At 44.6% G+C, this 18,071-nt stretch overlaps 1 protein-coding gene across 1 annotated transcript in view; it reads left to right on the forward strand.

The window, feature by feature from the left end:
• The first annotated feature begins 5,895 nt into the window (after window positions 1-5,895).
• The window catches only part of LOC140006940 (uncharacterized), a 75,804-nt gene continuing 63,628 nt past the window's right edge, over window positions 5,896-18,071 (forward strand). The window contains exon 1 of the mRNA XM_072049616.1: window positions 5,896-5,911. Coding sequence (XP_071905717.1) covers window positions 5,896-5,911 — 16 coding nt within the window. The remainder of the gene's footprint in view (window positions 5,912-18,071) is intronic.

Genomic DNA, 18,071 nt, shown 5'->3' on the forward strand with positions numbered 1-18,071 from the left:
TCTACCCGGACCCGATGAAAAAAATGGGATCACTTCTTATGGACTCGTTGAGAACGATTCGGATCTAGTTCATGGCCTATTAGAAGTAGAAGGCGCTCTGGTGGGATCTTCACGGACAGAAAAAGATTGCAGTCAGTTTGATAATGATCGAGTGACATTGCTTCTTCGGCCCGAACCAAGGAATCCCTTAGATATGATGCAGAGCGGATCTTATTCTATCCTTGATCAGAGATTTCTCTATGAAAAATATGAATCGGAGTTTGAAGAGGGGGAGGGGGAAGGAGCCCTTGACCCGCAATAGATAGAGGAGGATTTATTCAATTACATAGTTTGGGCTCCTAGAATATGGCGCCCTTGGGCCTTTCTATTTGATTGTATTGAAAGGCCCAATGAATTGGGATTTCCCTATTGGTCCAGGCCATTTTGGGGCAAGCGGATCATTTATGATGAAGAGGATGAGCTTCAAGAGAATGATTCGGAGTTCTTACAGAATGGAACCGTGCAGTACCAGACATGAGATAGATCTTCCAAAGAACAAGGCCCTTTTCGAATAAGTCAATTCATTTGGGACCCTGCGGATCCACTCTTTTTCCTATTCAAAGATCAGCCTCCTGGCTCTGTGTTTTCACATCGAGAATTATTTGCAGATGAAGAGATGTCAAAGGGGCTTCTTACTTCCCAAACAGATCCTCCTACATCTATATATAAATGCTGGTTTATCAAGAATACGCAAGAAAAGCACTTTGAATTGTTGATTAATCGTCAGAGATGGCTTAGAACCAATAGTTCATTATCGAATGGATCTTTCCGTTCTAATACTCTATCCGAGAGTTATCAGTATTTAGCAAATCTGTTCCTATCTAACGGAACGCTATTGGATCAAATGACAAAGACATTGTTGAGAAAAAGATGGCTTTTCCCAGATGAAATGAAAATTGGATTCATGTAACGGGAGAAAGATTTCCCATTCCTTAGCCGGAAAGATATGTGGCTATACTATGAAAGAGGGATTAAGTGGAACAGAATTGACTGGGTGGTAGAGTCGTGGAAACGCTTCTTTCTTCCATATTTTATTTGGGACATTAGCTCCATGGAACAATATGTTACTGCTGATGTGACGGCCCCATCCCCCCTAGGGCGTACCCCAGGGTTCGACGAGTCGCCTGCCCAGCTCTCGCCGGGACTCAGTCGATCATAAAAACTAGAAAATAGATTCACGCCAAAAGAAAGTTCTATTTACACAATTACATCTTCAAAAGTTGCATAAACTAGTACATCAAGTCATACATACCACGAGTACCAGAAAGTGAACCCTAGAAGAGCTGATAACTACAACCACCACGACCACTATGTACATCTTGCTCGTCAACTTTTAACAAATACAAATACAAACATTCTATAGCTCAAAATCTAACCACCTTCCCGAGCGATCCCCGCGTCGGCCCCCTGCTAAGGAAAACAAATGGAATGGGGTAAGCTATATGCTTAGTGAGCAATCAGGGGAAAATAACACTCACATAATTAAACAAGTAAATCAGGATATTTCACATCAATAACAGAAAAGTAACATCACAAGTGTAGGATACGGGTGGCTCCAAAGCCAGTTCAATTCCCCGAACTTGAACGCCTGTTGACACTCCGTCAACCAAGTACTCATGGTCCGTAGACTCCACTTAAACGTTCCCCGTTCACCTTATCAACCCCCGCTGGCCAGTCAATAGCACACAGCAGCTCGAGCGAAATAAAGTAACTTAGCTTTCGTCAAAGCTATAACAAGAAACTAAATCCCAAGTTTAGCATGGAACTATCTTCGACCAAGCCCCGGCTGGCTCGAATAGTTCGTCTAACCCATGGAACCGGGCTGGAACCAAGCCCTGAGATATCCGATCTCTCAATAGATGGTATCTCTCAACAAGTGCACAACAAGATACTTACCCCAAACAGCACACAGCAAATGGGGTTTAATTCAAGTCGCGAGATCACCCCTATCAGCACACAGCAAAAGGGTGATACTCAAGTCATGTAATTCCCCTCCTCAGCACACAGCAAGAGGGTGATACTCAACATAAAGCATGTATTCTCACATAGAAAATCAATATAAAGAATGGGCTTAGGTCGAGTGAGATAAAGTACACCCTCGCCTACGTACCCATTTAACATGTACAAAGCACTTTAACAATTTCACATCAATAACCACCCAATTACTCACTTGATACAACTTGGCACGAAAATGATACAATTCACGGAGCTTGACCGTCACCGTCAAAAGCCTCAAGATCTGTATGGGCAGATTATATACACACATGAATGAAACGGCCATACAACAGCAATTTATAACCGAAACGATCGAATACAGTTGAAAACGGTCAAAATAATCAAAACGGTTACACGATCTTGTCCATAACGGGAGCTAGGGTTATCGGATCAAAATGTACTAGATAGTGTCTCGAACCTTAGACAAAAGGTTACAACTTCCATAAAGATAACTCAATCCATTTTTCAGTGTATCCAAGTTAAACTTGCAAAATATAAAACTAGGACTCTGAAGACTAGTTTATCTTTCTCGTGAAAATTCGGCGGCATGCCCCTTGTGTTTACCCATTTTCCAGCCATTTATGGCTTCATTATTTTTCTCTCAGCCAATTCCAAAGTCATACATATCATAGATTCAAGTAAATAGCCGTTCCATAGGCTCATAACAACATAAGAACAGAAATCAAAGTGATAACAAGTGCGGAAATGTAACCTAGCAAAAGACAGATTTGACGTGTGGTTGCGGAAATAACACATCCGAGGCTACGCTTATCGGATTGCGTCACAACTTATACCGTTTCGAAGCTAAGACACAGGGTTACAATTTTCATGAAGATCACTTAGTCCAGTTTCCAATGTAACCTAGTCAAATTCCCAATTTACAGAACCAAAATCCAACTAGTCGGCTAATTAACCGTACTGCACTGGAATGGTCATATCTCAGGTTACCAAGGTCCGATTAAGGTGTTCTTGAAGGGGTTTAAAAGCTAAGACAGAATACTAAAACTTTCATGTTTTGGAAAATAGCTAAATCCCAACAGATTATAGTGAATAAACACAACCAAATAAACTAAACTGTCCACGCTGAACTCCGGAATGTAACCTAGAACAGCGAGGGTATTTCCGTCTTTTCACAAGTTACATTGCTCCGATTGAGCTGAAATTTTGTAGGAACCTATAAAATACCATTCTATACAACTTTAATGTTTTATGCCAAGCCCAATTCGGCCTCTAACATGGTGAAACAAAAACCGGACAGAAAGAGGGGAAATTTTCCAGAAATCTGGAATTTGTTGATTTCAATGCAACCTTTCATGATTTCTTGCTTCACTTGCTACCAAAACCCCTTATATAACCTTATATACAACATCTATCAACCATACAACAAGTTTAGGCAGAAATTAATCAAACCCTAACTTGCTTAAATCATCCAAAATTCATCACAACAACTTGCATATCCTGTAATCAAGCCAAAACATGAACTAGATAGCATCTTAAACCAAAATTTAAAAGACCAAAAACCATAATCAGATCTTATACCTCAAAGACAAGCTTGGAAGAGTGATACTCCACCTCCTTTAGAAATTTTTGTTTGCCCTAGCTTCTTAAGCCCACAACTAGCACTTTAATCGGTTTGGAAGTTTGATTTCTCACTTGGATAGCTAAGATCAAGAAGAAGAAAGTTGTTCTTGCTCTCTCTTTTCTCTCTCTCTTTGGTCGGCCAGCAGCAGAAAAAATGAAGAGGAAAGTGCAAAATTTGGAAATAAGAAGAAAGACCAACTCTTGGTCAAGAAACTCTAGGGCCACCACCACCTTTCATTTTTCTCTTTCCTTTTCCTTGTTATTTTAGCCTCGATTTTCGGTCAAAGGCAGCTGACAATTAAGAAGATATTTTGCTCAAATATCAATAAGCTTGTATGGTAAGAAAGTGGTGGTCAAGTGGTGCGTTCAAACGGTAGTGCGCGGTACCCGTCGGTTCGCGCCGTTTTTCTTAAAAACACACGTACTAGGGTTTTTTACTTCCTATTCACCAACTCTATATCATTGCTCCTAATCACATATTATTTCTCACTTAAAAGTCACTTTTAATCACCAAATTTGATCCTTGCTCAGTACCGAAAATTCATCCGGCGATAAATCGCGAAAACCCTAATTTTGCTCCAATCTTGAAACCAAAAGTGAAACCCTACTTTCTAGGTTCATTTGCACTTATTATGGGGTGCTTGAGTAGTTGGGCCATAATAAATGAATAATTTCCAAATAAAAGGAATTTTAAGAAAAATGTGGTGAATTTTACAATTTCATAGAATAAAATTAGGGTTTTGAGTCAAATATGAGGGATTTAAACATAGTCACAAGTAAACTAGGGTTTTTGATTAAAATTTTAGGGTTTCTAGTCTTTTAAAACAAAATAAGGTTTTAAATCAAACCCAAAGAAATAACTTTAGTATCTTCCCTGAAACAAAAGAATGTTTTAAAATAAAATGAACTAAAGAAACCGTAAAACAATAGCATCTTAAAAGTTGGGGTGTCACAATCTCCCCTCCTTAAAAGAATTTCGTCCTCGAAATTCCAATTAACGAACTAAAGGGTTGGAATACTCAAATACCTCAATACGATGGAAAATAGGGAAGGTACGTTCGGTGATTGTTAATGGGTCTGTCACCTCTTGGCTTCCTATTGCATAGGTCCTTGCCGGCACTTTCGGTCGATTACCCGTGGCATTAGTCTTCTTAGACGTGTTCCCTTCTGCCCTTGGCAAATTTCCTTCTTTTGGTAGGTGAGGGCACTGAGCAATCAGATGCTCAGCACTACCACATCGATAGCATTTCCGTACTTGTCCTTTCTTCCAACAATTATCTTCTATGTGATTAGCAGCTCCACAAAATCCGCATGTCATTCTAGATCCTGACGTCGGACCTCCATGTGAGGTACCCCTTTGGGTTTCTCTTCCTACCTGATTTTTCTCAACATTTTCTTGATTTGGGATCCCAGTGGATCGTGGTCCACCTATTCCTCGACTCTTCTTAAGTGGTGGCTCACTCCCCGAGCTCTGTCCCTCAATATAACTGCTTCTATCTGGGTGCCTTCTTTTCTTATCATGAAAGGCCTTTACTTGACTCTTAGTACTTTCAATTCTTTGTGCCTTTTCAATCGCTTGACTATAAGTCTCCAATTGAGCAGCTGCCAATGCCTCTTGAATTTCCACGTTCAAACCCTGTACAAATCGACGAATTCTCCTTTGGTCTGTCAGTATTAATTCTGGAGCAAAACGAGAGAGTTTGGTAAACTGTGTCTCGTACTCTGCCACACTCGTAGTCCCTTGACGTAGGCGTATGAACTCATCCTCTCGCCTTTCCTGAACAAGTGGCGGTAAGTACTTCTCATTAAACTCACGAGTAAAATTCACCCATGTCCATGGGGTTTGTTCTCTATCCCATTTGGCTCGAATCACATTCCACCAGGCACGAGCCGCTCCCTCAAATTGAAAAACGGCGAAAGCTATCTGCCGTTCCTCTGAGTATCCTAATGCAGCAAAAATGTCTAACATTCGCTCCAACCAACTCTCTGCTATATCAGGACTAGGTCCACCCAAGAATTTTGGCGGTAGAAATTTTTGGAACCGTCTAAGGCACGGTCCTCTCCTTCATGATTGCCAGGATGCTGTACTTGGCCTTGACCCTGTTGGTTGACCATTCGTTCTAGTAAATCAGCCATTCGCTGTATGGCTGTAGCTACCTGGGTTTCGGCTTGCGTATTCGCATTTTCATTAGTTACCCCTTCGGTTCCTTGTCCTCGTCCTCTACCCCCACCACGAGTCTCCATTTAATGGTTTTATAGTTTCTATAATTGGGACAAAATATGGTTCAAGATCAAAGTGTGTACGTATATATACAAGTCACGCAAAATATACACAATATAATGTACCATATACACCAAGGGACATTTCAGGTCAGACAAAGTCAAGTGCAGTAAGTACTATATATGTAGGCATTAACATACCATAAGTAAATGACATGTAGAAACAATGCAAGGGCAAAATGAAAGAAACGCGACTTGTCGTCCCACACTCATTGAAAATCACCCCCGTCCGATTTCTTACTCCACTTCCCAAGGTGCCCGTTAATTTCTTGTACTCACTCTAGCCAGACAAAGCCTGTTCATGTTCTCAAAATGCAAGTCTCAAGTCAAAAATTTCTCAAGTCGAAAATTTTACCCCTGGCGGTGCTTGGAAACACAACAAGCTAGCACAACGGCTATACTTCACCAGTGAGTCTTAATTCAAGAAATTCATCCCTGGCGGTGTTTGGAAACACAACAGGCAATGCCTCACCAGAGAGTTTTAGTTCAACCGCTACAGAGGAATAGTAGCCGATCTACAACCACACGAGTACAAATAAGTTCAAAAATAAGGTCGAAGCAGGGTTCAAACATATAAGTTCAAAAATAGAGTCAATTACTTCAAGTTCAAGGAGCACAGGTACGAATAAGAACTCACTCGGCTAGCCTATACCCAGCAATTCACATTCTCAAACAGTCACCGGATTCAAGTCCAAATATAGGTCATATTACTCATGCGTAATATCAAATCAGGTCCATTACATGTACGTAAGAGCACACTATATGATACCCAAGTACAAGAATTCACAATAAGACAATTCACAACTCGAGCCGGCCGGTCTCAAGAGTAAATCATCCATATTAGAGATTCCTACCTGGCATACCTAACCATTGTCCCCAAAGTACCATGATAAGGGTTCAAACCTAGAACGTTTCATGCAACGTAGTACCAATGCATGCTACGCATATCATTTTGGGAAGGCCCTGGCAATTTGACAAACACGTCACATTCGATGGAAGAGCAAATAAGTACACCTTTTTGCACGATGGCAAACGTAAGGTCCTTACACCTCTCACACCTGCACAAGTTTATGAGGACCAACTACTATTGCAAAGGGAGTGTGAACAAGACCGTCAAAGGAGGAAACTAAAGGCAGTCGACCCTGGTAAAGGCTCCACGTCTACGAGTGAGCCATCAACCAAGGGTCAAGGGAGCACACCTAGGGGTATACATGACAAATCACCTACCGCACCTACCACTAGGAAGCACAACATGATTATTAAGGCTAAAGATGTTAGAAAAGTGGTGAACTCTAATCAGCCTATACTTCTCATGATTTGCAAGCATGTGCTCTTGGATGTTGCTGAGCTCGACAAGGCGTTGCCTGCGAGCATAGTTGCTCTTTTGCAAGAATTTGGGGATGTTTTCCCTGACGAGGTCCCTGATGGCTTACCACCCATTCGGGGAATTGAACACCAAATCGACCTCATTCCTGGAGCACCATTGCCCAACAAACCTGCCTACCGCATGGGCCCTGAGGAGACCAAGGAGCTTCAAAGGCAAGTTGATGGCCTCTTAGGTAAGGGTTGGGTAAAGGAAAGTCTAAGTCCTTGCGCTGTGCCTGTGATACTTGTTCCCAAAAAGGACGGTACTTGGCGCATGTGCACTGACTGTCGGGCTGTGAACGCTATCACTGTCAAATATCGTCATCCCATTCCTAGACTTGATGATATGCTTGATGAACTCGATGGTGCCATTATTTTCACCAAAATAGACTTAAGGAGCGGCTATCATCAAATTCGGATGAAAGAAGGCGACGAGTGGAAAACAGCCTTCAAAACCAAACATGGTCTCTATGAGTGGCTAGTCATGCCTTTTGGCTTAACTAATGCCCCTAGCACCTTCATGCGACTAATGAACCATGTGTTGAGACACTTTATTGGCAAGTCTGTCATTGTTTACTTTGATGACATCCTGATCTATAGTCGTAGTGAGCATGAGCACCTAGAGCATGTGAGAATAGTTCTTGAGACACTTCGACAGGCGCGTCTTTACGCCAACCTCAAGAAGTGCACCTTTTGTACTAATGAGCTTGTGTTTTTAGGCTATGTGGTAAGTTCGCAGGGCATCAAGGTGGACAAATCCAAGATTGAGGCCATCGAGCAATGGCCAACTCCCACGTCCGTCCCTGACGTGCGCAGCTTTCTTGGATTGGCGGGCTTTTACCGGCGCTTTGTCAAAGATTTTAGCACCATTGCCGCCTCGTTGACCGCCGTGACAAAGAAGAATGACAAGTTCCACTGGGGAGAATCACAAGAACAAGCATTTGTCGCCCTCAAGGACACACTCACACATGCGCCTGTGTTAGCATTACCAAATTTTCACAAGACTTTTGAAATTGAATGTGATGCTTCTGGTGTAGGTATTGGAGCGGTCCTCATGCAAGACAAGAGGCCTTGTGGCTTCTTTAGTGAGAAACTGGGGGGAGCTGCATTACACTACCCCACGTACGACAAGGAGTTGTACGCATTAGTGAGGGCTTTGGAGACTTGGCAACACTATCTTCGCCCTCGGGAGTTCGTGATACACACTGATCACGAGTCATTGAAGTACCTCAAGGGACAACCCAAGTTAAGCAAGCGACATGCCAAATGGGTAAGCTTCATTGACACCTTTTCGTATGTCATTAAGTATAAGACTGGCAAAACGAATGTAGTGGCTGATGCATTATCACGTAGACATTCGTTGCTTGCCCTTCTGGATGCCAAGTTACTAGGGTTCGCATTGGTTAAGGAACTCTACACAAATGATCATGACTTTGGTGATATCTATGTTGCTTGTGTTAAGAACCCGCATGGAAAATACTTCTTGCATGATGGATTTCTATTCCATGTAGATAAACTGTGTGTACCTAATTCTTCCATTCGTGATCTTTTGATTCGAGAGGCACATAGTGGTGGTCTCATGGGCCACTTTGGCATCACCAAGACTCTGGCCATGTTGCAAGAGCACTTTTACTGGCCTCATATGCGTAGAGATGTTGAACGCATGGTTGGTAGATGTGCTACTTGTCACAAGGCAAAGTCTAAGACAAATCCATATGGCTTGTATACCCCATTACCTATCCCTCACCATCCTTGGGTTGATTTGTCTATGGACTTTGTATTAGGATTGCCTAGATCAACAAGGGGTAATGACTCCATCTTTGTTGTGGTTGATAGATTCTCTAAGATGGCTCATTTTATTCCTTGCCACAAAACTGACGATGCATCTCATATTGCTAATCTGTTCTTCAAAGAAATTGTCCTTCTGCATGGCCTGCCTAAAACTATTGTCAGTGATAGAGATGTGAAATTCTTGAGTTACTTTTGGAAGACTTTGTGGTCCAAACTGGGCACTAGGTTATTATTCTCCACCACTAGTCATCCACAAAGCGATGGACAAACTGAAGTTGTCAATCGCACACTTGGCACTCTACTTCGGGCCTTGATTAAAAAGAATCTTAAGACTTGGGAAGAGTGCCTCCCTCATGTTGAATTCGCCTACAATCGAACTGTGCATAGTGCCACACAATACTCCCCCTTTGAGATTGTTTATGGCTTCAACCCCGTCACCCCCCTTGATTTGGTGCCCTTACCTTCCTCTGAGCACACAAGCTTAGATGGGAAAAAGAAAGCTGATTCTGTGCGCAGGTTACATGAGGCCGTGCGAGCAAACATTGAGAAGCGTACGCAGCAATACACCCAGCAAGCCAACAAGCACCGTCGCAAGATGATTTTTGAGCCTGGAGATTGGGTTTGGCTACACTTGAGGAAAGAGCGATTTCCCAAGCAACGCCAAAGCAAATTGTCCCCAAGAGGTGATGGACCATTTCGGGTACTCCAACGAGTCAATGACAACGCATACAAGTTGGAGCTACCTGGGGAGTACAATGTTAGTGCAACCTTCAACGTCGCGGACCTAAGCCCATTTCTTGACGAGGAGGATCCAGATTTGAGGGCAAATCCTTCTCAAGAGGAGGGGACTGATGTGTGCACGAGTCTCGGCCCACGCAATGACCCAGTCCGAGTTCCATCGGGCCCAGTCACACGTGCACGGGCCAAGCTCTTCAAAGAATCACTCCAAGCCCTGGTTCGAGTCGTCCAAGACCAACATGGAGTTCACAAAGATATTGAGGGCTTAGAGAGAGACAATCAAGCCATTTGCACCATGATCCAAGCCCACGAGGACTCAAGTGGGCCTTCAAGAGGACCGGCCATATAGGGCCTTAGCCTTAGTATTTGATAGATTGGATTAATTTGTCTTCATAGCTCATTGGGCCGGCCCATCTTGGACACCAAGATGACCGAACTCTTTGCCATTGTTTCCTTAGGTTTTCTTAGTCACTTTGGCCTATAAATAGGCTTGCTTTGTAAGGTTTTAGGGTAGTCGTTTTATCAATAAAATTGGTTTAATTCGTTCCTTCTTCCAAGAAGAGAGTTCGAGCACTTTAACTTGCTTTGGCAAGGGTTATTGAGCAATCTTGCGTCCTGTCCTCGATTGTTCATCCAACCTATTCCCCTGGAGTATTCACCTTCATCGGAGTGTCGTCTACCACCTACATCAAATCGTGTCGTCCGTTTGATTCTAGGTCCCGCAATCTAAGCGTTGGACAACCTTGCTAGATCTTTGGGCAAACGTGCTACGTGTCTCGAAACAAGTTGATCGAGGAACGTATCAGTGAGGTACGTGTCTACAAACAGGTACGTATTCCTTTCTCTATTGGCAATTACATAGATGAGGTTGTGTGTGATGTTGTGCCTATGCATGCGACACATGTCATCCTAGGGAGACCTTGGCAATTTGACAAATCCGTCACGTTTGATGAACGAGCAAATAAATACACTCTCTTGCACAATGGAAAATGCCTGGTCCTCACACCACTCACACCTGCCCAAGTGTATGTGGACCAACTTAAGTTACAAAGAGAGTGTGAACAAGACCGCCAAAAGAGGAAACAAAAGGCGGCCGATCCTGGCAAATGCTCCACTTCTACAAGTGAGCATTCGACCAAGGGTCAAGTGGGCACACCTGGTGATACGCATGATCATTCACCCATTAAACCACCCACTAGGAAGCAAAACATGATCATTAAGGCTAAGGATGTTAGAAAGGTTATAAATTCTGATCAGCCTATACTTCTCATGATTTGCAAGCATGTGCTCTTAGATGTTGCTGAGCTCAATAAGGCATTGCCTTCGAGCATGGTTGCTCTTTTGCAGGAATTCGAGGATGTATTCCCTGATGAGGTCCCTGATGGTTTACCACCCATTCGAGGGATTGAGCATCAAATAGACTGATTCCGGGAGCACCCCTACCCAACAAACCGGTTTACCGCATGGGTCCTGAGGAGACAAAAGAGCTTCAAAGGCAAGTTGATGGCCTCTTAGGTAAGGGTTGGGTAAAACAGAGTTTAAATCCTTGTGTTGTGCCTATGATACTTTCCCCCAAAAAGGATGGTACTTGGCGCATGTGCACTGACTGTAGGGCTGTAAATGCAAATATCATCATCCCATTCCTAGACTTGATGATATGCTTGATGAACTCGATGGTGCTATCATTTTCACCAAAATCGATTTAAGGAGTGGCTATCATCAAATTAGGATGAAAGAAGGCGATGAGTGGAAAACGGCGTTCAAAACCAAACATGAGTTTGGAGGACTACCACAAAGAAATTGAGATGGCCATGATGAGGGCCAACATTCAAGAAGACAATGAGGCCACGATGGCTCGGTTTCTTAGAGGTCTCAATCCTGACCTTCAAGAAGCCTTGGAGCTCCAACATTACTTGGACATGCACGGCCTTCTAGAACTCGCTATTAAGGCCGAGCGGGGGAAGAAACTAAGACGCGGAGTACGTACGTTCCAAACTTCTAACACCACTTCATGGAGGGGCAACCAACCACGAAGGGCGACCCACGAAGTTGGAAATGCGGCAGCACCAACCTCTTCTAACCGAATCCAAGGTAACACCTCTAACCGCCATTCCTATTCTACCCCTAACAAGGTTTCCGATGCATCCAGGTCCACTTCAAAGGCACCGCATGAGACTCCTAAGACTAGGAGTAGGGACATCAAGTGCTTCAAGTGCCAAGGGTTTGGACATATTCAATCTCAGTGCCCAAACCAACGGGTCATGCTCATCACTCACAATGGCGAAATCGTGTCTGATGATGACGAATGTGAGGAGATGCCCGAACTGGTCGAAGACGACTGCCTAGAAGAGGAGTCAGCTGGGGAGGCTTGCTCGCCTACACGAGGAGAAGTAGGTTGCTTGGTGGCACGGCGAGTGCTAACCGCCCGCGTTAAGGAGGACGAGCAGCTACAACGCGAAAACCTTTTCTACACCCGCTGTAAGATAGGCGACAAGGTGTGTAGTCTCATCATCGACGGTGGGAGTTGCACGAACGTGGCCAGTTTGCTCATGGTTGAGAGTCTAGGACTCCCCACTACCAGGCATCCAAATCCTTACCGCCTCCAATGGCTAAGTGAGGATGGTGAGGTACGAGTCTTCAAACAGGTACGCATTCCCTTTTCAATTGGTACTTACACTGATGAAATCGTGTGCAACGTAGTACCAATGCATGCTACGCATATCATTTTGGGAAGGCCCTGGCAATTTGACAAACACGTCACATTCGATGGAAGAGCAAATAAGTACACCCTTTTGCACGATGGCAAACGTAAGGTCCTTACACCTCTCACACCTGCACAAGTTTATGAGGACCAACTACTATTGCAAAGGGAGTGTGAACAAGACCGTCAAAGGAGGAAACTAAAGGCAGTCGACCCTGGTAAAGGCTCCACGTCTACGAGTGAGCCATCAACCAAGGGTCAAGGGAGCACACCTAGGGGTATACATGACAAATCACCTACCGCACCTACCACTAGGAAGCACAACATGATTATTAAGGCTAAAGATGTTAGAAAAGTGGTGAACTCTAATCAGCCTATACTTCTCATGATTTGCAAGCATGTGCTCTTGGATGTTGCTGAGCTCGACAAGGCGTTGCCTGCGAGCATAGTTGCTCTTTTGCAAGAATTTGGGGATGTTTTCCCTGACGAGGTCCCTGATGGCTTACCACCCGTTCGGGGAATTGAACACCAAATCGACCTCATTCCTGGAGCACCATTGCCCAACAAACCTGCCTACCGCATGGGCCCTGAGGAGACCAAGGAGCTTCAAAGGCAAGTTGATGGCCTCTTAGGTAAGGGTTGGGTAAAGGAAAGTCTAAGTCCTTGCGCTGTGCCTGTGATACTTGTTCCCAAAAAGGACGGTACTTGGCGCATGTGCACTGACTGTCGGGCTGTGAACGCTATCACTGTCAAATATCGTCATCCCATTCCTAGACTTGATGATATGCTTGATGAACTCGATGGTGCCATTATTTTCACCAAAATAGACTTAAGGAGCGGCTATCATCAAATTCGGATGAAAGAAGGCGACGAGTGGAAAACAGCCTTCAAAACCAAACATGGTCTCTATGAGTGGCTAGTCATGCCTTTTGGCTTAACTAATGCCCCTAGCACCTTCATGCGACTAATGAACCATGTGTTGAGACACTTTATTGGCAAGTCTGTCATTGTTTACTTTGATGACATCCTGATCTATAGTCGTAGTGAGCATGAGCACCTAGAGCATGTGAGAATAGTTCTTGAGACACTTCGACAGGCGCGTCTTTACGCCAACCTCAAGAAGTGCACCTTTTGTACTAACGAGCTTGTGTTTTTAGGCTATGTGGTAAGTTCGCAGGGCATCAAGGTGGACAAATCCAAGATTGAGGCCATCGAGCAATGGCCAACTCCCACGTCCGTCCCTGACGTGCGCAGCTTTCTTGGATTGGCGGGCTTTTACCGGCGCTTTGTCAAAGATTTTAGCACCATTGCCGCCCCGTTGACCGCCGTGACAAAGAAGAATGACAAGTTCCACTGGGGAGAATCACAAGAACAAGCATTTCTCGCCCTCAAGGACACACTCACACATGCGCCTGTGTTAGCATTACCAAATTTTCACAAGACTTTTGAAATTGAATGTGATGCTTCTGGTGTAGGTATTGGAGCGGTCCTCATGCAAGACAAGAGGCCTTGTGGCTTCTTTAGTGAGAAACTGGGGGGAGCTGCATTAAACTACCCCACGTACGACAAGGAGTTGTACGCATTAGTGAGGGCTTTGGAGACTTGGCAACACTATCTTCGCCCTCGGGAGTTCGTGATACACACTGATCACGAGTCATTGAAGTACCTCAAGGGACAACCCAAGTTAAGCAAGCGACATGCCAAATGGGTAAGCTTCATTGACACCTTTTCGTATGTCATTAAGTATAAGACTGGCAAAACGAATGTAGTGGCTGATGCATTATCACGTAGACATTCGTTGCTTGCCCTTCTGGATGCCAAGTTACTAGGGTTCGCATTGGTTAAGGAACTCTACACAAATGATCATGACTTTGGTGATATCTATGTTGCTTGTGTTAAGAACCTGCATGGAAAATACTTCTTGCATGATGGATTTCTATTCCATGTAGATAAACTGTGTGTACCTAATTCTTCCATTCGTGATCTTTTGATTCGAGAGGCACATAGTGGTGGTCTCATGGGCCACTTTGGCATCACCAAGACTCTGGCCATGTTGCAAGAGCACTTTTACTGGCCTCATATGCGTAGAGATGTTGAACGCATGGTTGGTAGATGTGCTACTTGTCACAAGGCAAAGTCTAAGACAAATCCATATGGCTTGTATACCCCATTACCTATCCCTCACCATCCTTGGGTTGATTTGTCTATGGACTTTGTATTAGGATTGCCTAGATCAACAAGGGGTAATGACTCCATCTTTGTTGTGGTTGATAGATTCTCTAAGATGGCTCATTTTATTCCTTGCCACAAAACTGACGATGCATCTCATATTGCTAATCTGTTCTTCAAAGAAATTGTCCGTCTGCATGGCCTGCCTAAAACTATTGTCAGTGATAGAGATGTGAAATTCTTGAGTTACTTTTGGAAGACTTTGTGGTCCAAACTGGGCACTAGGTTATTATTCTCCACCACTAGTCATCCACAAAGCGATGGACAAACTGAAGTTGTCAATCGCACACTTGGCACTCTACTTCGGGCCTTGATTAAAAAGAATCTTAAGACTTGGGAAGAGTGCCTCCCTCATGTTGAATTCGCCTACAATCGAACTGTGCATAGTGCCACACAATACTCCCCCTTTGAGATTGTTTATGGCTTCAACCCCGTCACCCCCCTTGATTTGGTGCCCTTACCTTCCTCTGAGCACACAAGCTTAGATGGGAAAAAGAAAGCTGATTCTGTGCGCAGGTTACATGAGGCCGTGCGAGCAAACATTGAGAAGCGTACGCAGCAATACACCCAGCAAGCCAACAAGCACCGTCGCAAGATGATTTTTGAGCCTGGAGATTGGGTTTGGCTACACTTGAGGAAAGAGCGATTTCCCAAGCAACGCCAAAGCAAATTGTCCCCAAGAGGTGATGGACCATTTCGGGTACTCCAACGAGTCAATGACAACGCATACAAGTTGGAGCTACCTGGGGAGTACAATGTTAGTGCAACCTTCAACGTCGCGGACCTAAGCCCATTTCTTGACGAGGAGGATCCAGATTTGAGGGCAAATCCTTCTCAAGAGGAGGGGACTGATGTGTGCACGAGTCTCGGCCCACGCAATGACCCAGTCCGAGTTCCATCGGGCCCAGTCACACGTGCACGGGCCAAGCTCTTCAAAGAATCACTCCAAGCCCTGGTTCGAGTCGTCCAAGACCAACATGGAGTTCACAAAGATATTGAGGGCTTAGAGAGAGACAATCAAGCCATTTGCACCATGATCCAAGCCCACGAGGACTCAAGTGGGCCTTCAAGAGGACCGGCCCTATAGGGCCTTAGCCTTAGTATTTGATAGATTGGATTAATTTGTCTTCATAGCTCATTGGGCCGGCCCATCTTGGACACCAAGATGACCGAACTCTTTGCCATTGTTTCCTTAGGTTTTCTTAGTCACTTTGGCCTATAAATAGGCTTGCTTTGTAAGGTTTTAGGGTAGTCGTTTTATCAATAAAATTGGTTTAATTCGTTCCTTCTTCCAAGAAGAGAGTTCGAGCACTTTAACTTGCTTTGGCAAGGGTTATTGAGCAATCTTGCGTCCTGTCCTCGATTGTTCATCCGACCTATTCCCCTGGAGTATTCACCTTCATCGGAGTGTCGTCTACCACCTACATCAAATCGTGTCGTCCGTTTGATTCTAGGTCCCGCAATCCAAGCGTTGGACAACCTTGCTAGATCCTTGGGCAAACGTGCTACGTGTCTCGAAACAAGTTGATCGAGGAACGTATCAGTGAGGTACGTGTCTACAAACAGGTACGTATTCCTTTCTCTATTGGCAATTACATAGATGAGGTTGTGTGTGATGTTGTGCCTATGCATGCGACACATGTCATCCTAGGGAGACCTTGGCAATTTGACAAATCCGTCACGTTTGATGAACGAGCAAATAAATACACTCTCTTGCACAATGGAAAATGCCTGGTCCTCACACCACTCACACCTGCCCAAGTGTATGTGGACCAACTTAAGTTACAAAGAGAGTGTGAACAAGACCGCCAAAAGAGGAAACAAAAGGCGGCCGGTCCTGGCAAATGCTCCACTTCTACAAGTGAGCATTCGACCAAGGGTCAAGTGGGCACACCTGGTGATACGCATGATCATTCACCCATTAAACCACCCACTAGGAAGCAAAACATGATCATTAAGGCTAAGGATGTTAGAAAGGTTATAAATTCTGATCAGCCTATACTTCTCATGATTTGCAAGCATGTGCTCTTAGATGTTGCTGAGCTCAATAAGGCATTGCCTTCGAGCATGGTTGCTCTTTTGCAGGAATTCGAGGATGTATTCCCTGATGAGGTCCCTGATGGTTTACCACCCATTCGAGGGATTGAGCATCAAATAGACTGATTCCGGGAGCACCCCTACCCAACAAACCGGTTTACCGCATGGGTCCTGAGGAGACAAAAGAGCTTCAAAGGCAAGTTGATGGCCTCTTAGGTAAGGGTTGGGTAAAACAGAGTTTAAATCCTTGTGTTGTGCCTATGATACTTTCCCCCAAAAAGGATGGTACTTGGCGCATGTGCACTGACTGTAGGGCTGTAAATGCAAATATCATCATCCCATTCCTAGACTTGATGATATGCTTGATGAACTCGATGGTGCTATCATTTTCACCAAAATCGATTTAAGGAGTGGCTATCATCAAATTAGGATGAAAGAAGGCGATGAGTGGAAAACGGCGTTCAAAACCAAACATGAGTTTGGAGGACTACCACAAAGAAATTGAGATGGCCATGATGAGGGCCAACATTCAAGAAGACAATGAGGCCACGATGGCTCGGTTTCTTAGAGGTCTCAATCCTGACCTTCAAGAAGCCTTGGAGCTCCAACATTACTTGGACATGCACGGCCTTCTAGAACTCGCTATTAAGGCCGAGCGGGGGAAGAAACTAAGACGCGGAGTACGTACGTTCCAAACTTCTAACACCACTTCATGGAGGGGCAACCAACCACGAAGGGCGACCCACGAAGTTGGAAATGCGGCAGCACCAACCTCTTCTAACCGAATCCAAGGTAAAACCTCTAACCGCCATTCTTATTCTACCCCTAACAAGGTTTCCGATGCATCCAGGTCCACTTCAAAGGCACCGCATGAGACTCCTAAGACTAGGAGTAGGGACATCAAGTGCTTCAAGTGCCAAGGGTTTGGACATATTCAATCTCAGTGCCCAAACCAACGGGTCATGCTCATCACTCACAATGGCGAAATCGTGTCTGATGATGACGAATGTGAGGAGATGCCCGAACTGGTCGAAGACGACTGCCTAGAAGAGGAGTCAGCTGGGGAGGCTTGCTCGCCTACACGAGGAGAAGTAGGTTGCTTGGTGGCACGGCGAGTGCTAACCGCCCGCGTTAAGGAGGACGAGCAGCTACAACGCGAAAACCTTTTCTACACCCGCTGTAAGATAGGCGACAAGGTGTGTAGTCTCATCATCGACGGTGGGAGTTGCACGAACGTGGCCAGTTTGCTCATGGTTGAGAGTCTAGGACTCCCCACTACCAGGCATCCAAATCCTTACCGCCTCCAATGGCTAAG

Source organism: Coffea arabica, chromosome 5e (assembly GCF_036785885.1).
Source record: "Coffea arabica cultivar ET-39 chromosome 5e, Coffea Arabica ET-39 HiFi, whole genome shotgun sequence".
Taxonomy (NCBI): Eukaryota; Viridiplantae; Streptophyta; class Magnoliopsida; order Gentianales; family Rubiaceae; genus Coffea; species Coffea arabica.